General features: G+C 37.3%; 1 protein-coding gene across 2 annotated transcripts in view; it reads right to left on the bottom strand.

Annotated features, from left to right (window-relative positions):
- Positions 1 to 2,821: 2,821 nt before the first annotated feature.
- LRRC8C (leucine rich repeat containing 8 VRAC subunit C) overlaps positions 2,822 to 10,664 on the bottom strand; it is a 116,875-nt gene continuing 109,032 nt past the window's right edge. For both annotated transcript variants that reach the window (XM_044749516.2, XM_014841872.3), the window contains exon 3: positions 2,822 to 9,457. In XM_044749516.2, the coding sequence (XP_044605451.1) occupies positions 7,184 to 9,457 (2,274 nt within the window). In that variant the 3' untranslated portion in view covers positions 2,822 to 7,183. The remainder of the gene's footprint in view (positions 9,458 to 10,664) is intronic.

Below are 10,664 nucleotides of genomic sequence, written 5' to 3'. Positions count from 1 at the left end.
CCCTTTATTGTCAGGCCTATTTAAAGTCTTCATAGAGTTCGAGATAAATTTTTGGATAATTTTTTTTCTTCCTTGTACACACAAAGAAATGTTTTTGATTCTAAGCATTTAAAGACAACCCAGAATGCAACTTCTGTCTTATAATTGTTTACTATGGTGTAGGCACCACTATTAAGAATGCCATTCTCAGCACTTACCATAAGATTTTGGAGTCAAGTTTCAGATATTTTTGATGCAAGTTCTTGATCAGATTTACATTAAAGCACTCAATGGTCACTAGCAATTTCTGAGTTAGGGAGACTATCTGAAAATAGTTGTCCAGCTGGTTTGCTGTACTTGAGGTTTGATTATTTTAACACTGTTGTTGGTAAAATTTGAAGGACAACACATCCGCCTGAATTTCAGAAAGTGCATTGAGCATCCTTTATCCGCAGGCCCCTGGCAAGCAAGTAACACCTCCATGCCCCCCACCCCCAACAAACAAAAGTCTTATATAACATAAATCAGATATTTAATCCCTCTGGCATTCTTCATTTTCCCCATTTGATGCCAGTTCAGTTTCTTTGAGAGCTTATCTGGACTTAACAAAATATTTATGCAGCCCAGTGTTTACGTTGAGAAGTTTTGATTGAAGCTGAATCTCTAGTTTTTAATTTCACAAACCTGAATTCATTTTAAATACTTCCTCACTAAAGCAGAGGCTATCAACATCCTGTCTTTGTTTCTGGATGCATAGAACAACTAAATCTGTTAGCACGCTGATGTCGTTAAGGCTCAGAATGTGACGACCAAGAAAGTTAATGGGTCACACCACCAGAAGCTAGAACCTGGGGAGAGTCAAGAAAACATCCTGAATAAATACCAAGCCATGAATAAAGTCTTCCTTACCATTTTAACAAGTGTCAGAATAAGTTTTTCTTTAACACGACTTACAAGTCATGGATGTACACAGCCTTTCAGGTTTTTGTTGAGATTGACTACACCACAAAGTATTTTTCATCAAGCAATTTAAATCGCTAAGAAATATAATTTATACTTACAACTCAATAGGCACAAATGGAACTCATTAACTACTTCATAAATTTGTGGGCATTTATTCCTCAAACTTACAATCAATATATCTTCATGTTTTTTCATTGGCTTTAATTATTCTTGGACTAAATCAGCCTGAGACATTCAAAGCTGTCCAAATACTATTTAGAGTATAATTTTAACAAAAGTACATAGTCTATGTGAAATTATAATGGAATCCCAAGAACCCTTGGAATTTAGATTGAAGAAATGTTATAATTTTTTTCTGTATCAAAATCACTGCTGGGAAGTTGATTTTTTTTCTTAGAAGAACTGTGGAGGAGATATCAAATGTAAAACTTACTTGTTGCCTCTGTTGTGTCTCTTTCCCCAAGATCTACATTACTTGAGACTACTAATAAGAATTGAACTAACCTCTGTTTTAATGGCAACGTCTAGATGTAACTTGAGTTGAAATAAAATTAATTCCTTAAAGGATTAAAAAAATAAACTAAAGAGAAATTCCATCTACTACTTTTCCCAAACTTTATAACAGAAGAATCCCTGAATCAAAATAATCAGAATGGACAGTTTGGTTCAGATGTTTGGTAGTAACAACTGCCTAATGCTGCGTCCTTTATGAAAATATTCAAACTCTGAAAATATTCTATCACTTATGGTATGTATGAGGACAAAAATGTTTATTTGCACCTTGCTTTGTTCAAATATGTTTAAATATGAAATCTAAAGTATAACCTGTATTCAAAGATTTGCACACAGAAAAATGCAGTTTGTGAACAGATTTTCACTTTTTTCCTACTTTAATATTCAGGATGACATTCAAACTCACCTTGTGCTATGGCTATGGAAGTACCCTACTGAGTCTCAGCCTGGCTTTAGTGACTTCCCTCTTCATGTGCTTCTCCACCCAAACCAAGATGCTTTTCTTTCATCTTGCTAGCCAACACTAATGAACAACAGAAGCAATTTATTTAATTTCAGTATTTATCTCATTATTCTGTATAAAAGAGAGGACTGGAAGATGGGGACAGTGGAAGGTGGCAGTGGACAGTCTTTTCTTATGTGCAAATTGCACTGAAATCACCAGATTTGGATTCCCCAGCTCTGGTCTCCAAAATTTCCCCAGATCTCTCACACAAGCCGGTCTAAGCTTCTGATGCACACATTTACCTGGCCTCTCTCACCACACTCATAATCCTTCCTCATGTCACTAGACCTTCTCCAAAGCACTATCAGTTGATTATCGGTAAAATAAATGAGTTACAAATGACTGTAGAAAAATATTTAAAGTGACAACTTGGCTTCAAAAGTAACCCATCACAATTTTCTTATGTATAAGTGGTATATAAGGTTTCCTTACAAAGCGCTTTCCTAAGCCTGGAATGTGTGAAGTTCCCTACGGGAGGCCTCCCAGCTGTGTAGAACCATTCCGATTCCTTTAAGTAACCACAATCATTACCATAAAAGTACTTACTGAAAGCTGGGCTGGACAGCAACAGTATAATCTGATCTGGCAAATGCACAGAGATTGCAGTCCAGATTACATATTAAGGCACTAATTACCCAAATGAAACTCCAGAGACACCTGAGGTAGATGCAGGACAGTGAATTAAGGAAGGAAATAATTAGTCACCATCGCAGAAACTAGCTGAAACAAGTGAAAGAATGCATGTGGCCTATTTCCTGCAGACTACAGGGAGCCTGAGTAACAGTTTATGCAAAAATACAAGAGAAACGCAAAAGATAAACATGATTTCTAAAAAACGAGTAAGAAAGGGACAAGTCTCAGTTTTAAATTACAAAAATGACTTTATTTAAGTTATTTTCTGTTCCTATGTACTACATAGCCAAAAAACATTAAGACATTTATCTTGAATTTGCACTAGGACAAATCAACTTTCAAGCCTTTCTTGACAGTCTTAGAGTTTTGCCAGCATTTGACACAATCTGAACACATACAGATAGTGAGAAAAAACAAGCTGCAGAAGGGAAACTGAGTGAGCACATAAGGCATTGCGTTTCAACCCCAGTAAAAATATTCATTAAAGAAGCAGAATCAGGTGGGAGAGGGAGAGGTATTCAGAAGAAAGCAAATCTATACGTTAAAAACCATGCATAGGAACTGTTACTAAACACGGCCAAGAAATTAAATTGTTCAAAGTTATATCCCCCTTTTCAAGGTCTTCTGATTAAAAAAAATTCCTTGGGGTGGAAGGAGACCCTCTTCCCTCTCCCCAAAATGAACTTTAGGATGTTGCCTTTATCTGTTCACGGTTCTTGGAAAATGGAGCGAGAGTGGATCCCTAGTTTGGAAGGCTGGTATGAAGTTCTATTAGAAGCATGTCACTGAGGTCTAAAGCTGAAAAATCAATGCAGGTCTGGTCGAAAATGTCCAAGCTTTCTCATAGTGTCTCTGAATAGACAGGAAAAGAGGAAAAAATCTTACAGACCCTTGAGGCATTCCCCTTACTAATAACTGTACTGTGTTAATTTGTGTTGCTAACTAAGGGTTAGTGTGGAAACCTATTTCGAGTTATTGAGATCCTACCACAAATGTGAACTGCTTGAATAGAATTATCACATTCAGGATTAATAGGGCAATGTTAATTGAATCTTAATTTAGTCTCTGAACACAAATTGAAATGATATTGAAATGTATCTTATCTGTTTAGTAAGTACTGCTGACAGTTTTCATAAAGATAGATCATGAATGTTCACTGTTTAAGTAAATATATAATTACTTTTGAGCACGTATTTGGTATGAAATCAGAGAGTAAAACAAACTACTTAAAAATGGACTTTTCTTACATTAGAATTAGGAAAATAAACAGAAAAACTTCTCTTGGGGGAAATGGCGACAAGAGATACAAGCAAAGGTTTTGTTTTCTCTTTCTTAATATCAGAAATCTTAAGGTAGCATATTGCAAGAACTTGGACTTTCCTCATCCCAACTAACACTAGGAACATTCCGGGTCGTTTAAGCCCCTCTCTACAACGATGGCTTGAGAGGCAGGTGAGGAGCCACCTCGACATGAACAAAAAACCCACAGCAGGCATACCTTCTAAGCCTTTCTGAAGGAGCAGAGACTGCCACAGAGGATGCCGTGTAAACTGTTAGAACTCATTACAATAGCTACATGGGAAATGCAAGGGCAGGGAAAAGGGTGGGTGAACAAGAAGAAACATTCATAATTGTAAATAACAGGTTTCACTGCATTAAGAACCTTTATATTAAAAGTGTTGTGTTAAAAACAAAACCCAACAGGTAGCTAGTTTTCTGAGTTGTGGTCTTTTTAGGAGAGTTCCGTTGGGATGTACTTATATGCTCTGTTTCAACCTGACCATCACCAGACTGTTCTACACTTAACAACTAAAACTGACCAGAAAGTGTACCCGTTATGGGCTTCAAGCAGCCACAGGAGTTATGAATTCGCATGGTGCTTTTATATTGACATAAGCAGTTTCTCACGTATCCTCCTGAGGCTGGAGAAACAGAGCCAATTGTTGTTTTTTAGCAAGAGCACTTATAAAATACGGAAAGGGGTTAGGTTAAACCCCTGTTTTGCTGAGTTGATCTGTGAAAGGACTTTAGAAAAGTCAGCAGTTCATTTACCTGAGTTTCCCACTTAAAGGCTAAATAGTAATTGAATGTTTTTTATTTAAGAATGCGAACAAAAATCCACAATATTAAAAAGGGCCAGAGTCAGAAAATTCAAGATGAAGTTTGAGAGATGAACTTTTATAAAATCGAATAGAAATATCTATGAATTTTCCTTTTTAGTTAAAACATAAAGTCATAGAACTATACTGATTTATTGGATGTCATTTAGAATTTATTTATTAGGTAATTAAATGAAGGGTCAGCCTGTGAAATCATTAAGAAAGTGAATCAACTTCTTTTGGAATTTCGAGCAAATCATTATGAGTAATAAAAACTAATTATTAGTGACTTCAGTTATAAACACATATGAGATTGAGTTAACACCAGATAAAGACTTCAGCATAAATACGATTTTTAACCTGAATAGATCCCTTTTGAAGGGTGACATAGAAAATAACTATAAATTTCGTGCAGAAAAATAGTGCACCCAGTTTTACCAGTAGTTATCTAAGCTCACCTTTCAACAGGGTGTTTTTGTCATGCTCAGCCATGGACAATCTTCCAGGTTTTATGTTTGTTTGTTTAAAACAGACAGGGCCATGTTTCTAAATACAAGATATTGTTCATAATTGGGATCCTGACAATATTCTGGAATTGAATATTTTATCCTATAAGAAATAGATCCATGTTACTATTTTAAACATGTTTCAATTCCAGGTCAAAATAAATCAGCTATACAAAATCACCATCCCAACACTTTAACACAGAGCAGAAACAGTGAAGCATTTTGGTTTGCGTGATTAGATTATTAGATAAATGAAAAGTATCTCTCTTTCAAACCCTTCACCCACAATGTATCATAACATTTAAAACACAACTGAGGTACGTATATCTGCAGAGTAATTCCTATAGTTCTATTCCATACATGACAAGATAGCATTGTTGAGCAAAGTCACCAGGATCAAGGGGCAAATTTAAAAGCAGCATTTTGAAACCCCAAATCATCTTCCTATTTTCTTTCATTGTTAAGTCACAAAACCTTCTTAGATCAGACTAGGGCTCGGAAAACGGTTGATGTGATTTGGTACCTAAAACAAAATTCCCATGATCAGTAGTATTGGTCCTGGATTGAGGGCACAACTAGTGTTTTCATTTTCCTGTTCTACACAGCTTAATCATCAGTGAAAAATTTTGCCCAAGACCCATACTATGTTGGATTTTTAAGTACAAAGATAAATAAAAGTTCTGCTGACCATCAGGAAAAATTATTGTTAAGTGACATCCACTTAGCAATTTATTCACACTTAAAAAAAAAGTAACAGAACCATTTTAGATGAGATACTTATCTTAAGCCAAAGAGACCAGATAGAGTTCTGTGCTTGCATCACTGGCATTCACAGCAAGGGCAGACTTGAGGGAAACTGATTAATATGTGTGTGTGTGTGTGTGCGTGTGTGTGTGTGTGTATATATATATATATAAGTGAATTATTTTGTGTAACAGGCAGAATTTGAATAATGACCACATTGCCCAGAGGCCTCCGTGGGCCTGACCAGAGGGCACCAGCTCTTTAACAGAGTGATTTAGTAGTGAAATTTTTTCCATCTGATGTACCCACACATCAAGATATCAAAGATGATTAAATTACTCAAAAAACAGGCTTCTAATTCTGATTTTTAAATTTAATTACCTATTTTAATTAAAATAAATCTGGCTTTTCTAAGGTTGTTCACCAGTACTACATAGCCATATTGAGATTAAAGCAGTGGGGGGGGGAGCCTCTGGATTTAGTTTTTAAATATTTCTAAAATGTTGGTAAGAATGCAAATCAGTTAAATTATAAATGACCAATTCAAGCATGCCAACTGTGGAAGATTATTGTCTTCATCCACTTAGAAAATCTTTGCTGAAGGATGACTTTAACCGTCAGGTATATGGAATAACGTAAGTCAGGGTTCTGTTGGAGGTGGGGGGGAGGGGGGAATTTAAAAATAATAGACTGTGACAATGCACTTATGTGAATTTAAACTCCAGATAAGAATTTTCTGTAGAATGATGGACTTGGCCAATGGAGAAGGCAGCTGGTATTAAAATAATTAGCACAGATTCCTTGGTATAGACACAATGAAAACAAAAACGAGGACCCTGTACAGGTGTAAACAAGCTAAAAAATGACCTTGGCAAAATATCTTCATCTGTTTAAAAAATACCAAAAAGCATGCAACTTAAAATTCCCTCTCTTTCACAAGAATGAACAGAAAAAAACACAAAACCGCAAAAAACAGATCAGATGGAACTGTTTCTTTCAGTAGAAAACAATAATAGATACATTAGCTTTCAGGACAAATAAAACTTTCAAATAATAATGTTGAAAAAATACAATTAAATTTTTATTAAAAAATACATACTCCTTACTCAATCTTTGTGTACATTTTGTTTTGTGTGAAAAAGAAAAAAAATAAAAATAAAATAGGAAAGGCATTAAGACTACCTAATTATTTATACTGTATTTGGTAGAAGCATGTCAGCCAAACTTTAAACAAAAATAAGTTATTCTGTTTTCATTTGCTCCCGGACATCAGAAGGCAGAGTTTCAAACAGAGCATCTTCCACTACTAAGCCAGCTCGTTTCAGAGCCCGACAGTCACCCAGTTCGGGAGGGAGGATTTCAAAGTGATTGCCTTTAACATCTAAGTAGGAAAGAAACAGTAAATTTCCAATTTTCGGTGAAAGTACTGATAGGCTGTTTTTCCCAATCTTCAGAGTTTTAAGTTTCTTGCAGAAGTAAAGTTCATCTGGAAGGCTCTCCACTTTGTTACAAGTGATGGAAAAATACTGTAAACTTTGTAGAACTCCCACTTCCGGTGGGATAAAGCGAATGTCATTGTAAGATAAGTCCAAGTATCGGATTTTGTTGCATAGGAAGAGGTGGGAAGGCAGCACCTCTATTTTATTGTGACTAAAGGACAGACGCTCCAGGCTGGTGAGTTTCTTTATATGCTCTGGGATATAAGTGATGCTATTATGCCACAGTTTTAGCACTGTCAACTTTCGCAAGTGCTGAAAGCTAACAATTTCTTCTATGGATTTCAGATTATTTTCTTTGAGGTCCAATTCCTGGAGGCTGAGCAGGCTAAACACAGCGTGAGGAATGCGCTCCAGGTCACAGTGGACCAGCTCCAGCTCTGTCAGGTTGGTCATCTTCTTTAAATTGTTGAGCATCACCAGCTTGGTGCCATCATTATGTATGCACATCTTCTGGAGATGGCTGGAAACATCAACCACTGCCTGAGGGATTTTAGAAACATTGCTTTTGATAGAGAGGATTTTAAGGCTTTTAAGATCCCGCAGAGACTCAAGGGTGACATTTTTGGGAATATCGTGACTTAAAGAGCCAACCAGGTACAGCTCTTCCAGATTCCGGAGTCCATACATCCAGGGGGGCAGCTCCCTCATATCATCAAACTTGACGCTCAAGACCTTGAGGTTTTCCTTCAGGAAAGACAGTGCCGCGCTGTGGATTTTGACTGAGCACTGGTGCAGGGAGAGCTCTTGGAGGTTGTCTAGCTGTGCAATGGTGGCTGGTATCATTACATTTTTAATGATTTCAAGTTTCAGAGATTGCAGCTCTGTGATTTCAAAAACAGTGTCCGGAAGGCCAGAGAGCATGATAAGAGGCAATTCCAGCCTGTTATGGGCATTTGTCTGTAGCTTCTGCCTCAGTTTATCAGGAGTCCACTCATTGTTTAAGTTCAGCTGCTTTAATTTGTTTTCGCTTACTTCCGACAGGAACACTGCAAATCTCTTGGAATACAGAGGGTCATACTGATCTATCATATGAAGCATAAAAGCAAAGTCATTCTTCACATCTGGAATATCATCAATTCCAGTCTCCTGGCGGACGTACTCAAAAGAGTATTCCCTTAGAGAACGGTAGAAGAGCCAGTATAAGGTATAAAGGCACGTCAATCCGTAGATACTTACAAAGCACAGGTAGCAAAAAGAGAGTTTTGAGAACAAGTGTGCCATGGTATGATTGCAAGAAAAGTTTTTATATCCAGTCATGTCCTGAATGTCAACATTACAGTCCACCGTAAATTGGACTTTGGAAACCAGCGCGCTGTTATATGCAATGATGATTAAGAATTTTATAACCTTAAGTACAGTCTGGCGCACATACATAGCATAGAGTATATCACCTTCTTCTACATGAAGCCTGAACTTCTTCACCTTCTCAAATAAGGCCTTTGCTTGCTCACCTTCCTTCTTATCCAGAGCACCTGCAGTGGATTTGTCAACCACAAACTTCTCAGGAATTGACTTTAACGACTGAGAGTTGACCAGACTGCCTTCTGGCCCAGACTGGATGGTGTTGGACCTGCTCATGTTGTTCTTCCTGTTGTCCTTGTCTTCCGAGTCCTCCCCAGACACTTCAGATAAAGCCCTCGTGGTCCAGGGAGAGTCAAAACACTTCCCCAGGATTGAGATGAAATGTTCTATTTTGGAGCTGGAGCCAGGGAATTTGAACCAGAAGTTGCTGCAGAGCATGAAGACCAGGGTATGGATGAGGACAAGGTAAGGGAAATACTTGGCATACCAGTGGAGGGCTCGCTCGTAACACATCTGGTTTATAAAACTGTACTGCTGAAGGTCCAAATCCGTCTTTAGTCCTTTCATTTCCACGGTGACGGGGTTGGTAGGAGATGGTTTAGGAGGAGGCAGTGGGGTGGTACTGGCAACTGCTTGAGAGACATTCGAGACGGACGAGTGGTTCTGAGAAGGCTGAACTCTTTTCGGAAGGCAAATTATCTTGTCTTGCATGACCTGAAACACAGAAACAATATTTTCAAATTAAATTAGTCAAAGAACTTTCATAATGTCATTAGGGTGAAGAAAGCAGCAATAACATCCAATAAATGTCCATTTCCTTTGCCTGGAGAATACAACGTTCAATTCCAGCACCAAGATTTTATTCTTAGCCCACATGCTGGAAAAACGAAATATATGACTTTGTTCATCATGTCTAGTGTACGACATAACACACGGCAGTTTTGTTAGGACATAGAACAATTCGCAACAAAATAAATATTTAAAGAACATTCAAGTATTTAAGAAACTTTGCATTTTTTCTGTCACTAGAGCCTGGGAGAGTCAGTCATCGGTCTGGGAAGTGCATCCCTTTATCAGACTCAATTTTGAATTGGCTGGCTCCCAAGATTATCTCAGCTTGTGTGTGAGAAGTAAAAGACCTGGAAGGAGGAAATATGGAAGAAATTCCTGTCTTTATCATTTTTCCTTTTCTTTCTACCCATATCCTGGACTACATGCATAGATCAATGTGAATGGCTTTAATATAATGGGAATTTACTAAGCTTTTAAAAAAACTATTTTTCTAGAGAGAAGAAAGACTACAGCAGTGTTCATGAGTAAAATAATTATGTTTAAACTTGCTGGCTTTTCACACAAAATACTACAATCAGAACTTCTATCCCTCTACCAACACTTCAATTTGTTAAAGAGAATATTAAGCCCTAAGAGTTTCTGGCAGTCTCATAAGATTGCAATTTGGCTAAGAGAGAATATATCCTTTTTGAAAATTAGGTAGTATGAGGCAGAATACACCTTGAATCAATCTAGAGGGATCATCCCCAGGAAGAAGTTCATGTAAGTGGAACTATTTGAACAATAAGGAAATAATCCAGAGGAGGAACAATAACTAAGGAATTGACAGCAATAATGTGGAATTAATAATGCATCGAAAGTCTGTTTGTACCTTAAAATGTCCAATGGCTAGACGTCCATAGTGTTTAGTGATTCTGCAACAGCAAAGTCTTTAGTGATTTTGCAACAGCAAAGCCCTTTATATTGACTATAGAAGTAGAAACTGAATCCATTACAAAGTAGACTGCAATGACATAATAATGTGACCAAAAGTTGGTGATGGGAGACACAGTCCACTAGACAGAAGTACAAGGTTGGACAATGGAGTGGAGTATCCAACACTTAGTAGAGTGGCTGGTACCTAGAAGAC

This window comes from Equus asinus, chromosome 16 (assembly GCF_041296235.1).
Source record: "Equus asinus isolate D_3611 breed Donkey chromosome 16, EquAss-T2T_v2, whole genome shotgun sequence".
Classification (NCBI taxonomy): Eukaryota; Metazoa; Chordata; class Mammalia; order Perissodactyla; family Equidae; genus Equus; species Equus asinus.
The sequence above is the reverse complement of the archived record's forward strand: the minus strand, read 5'-3'. Positions and strand labels throughout refer to the sequence as shown.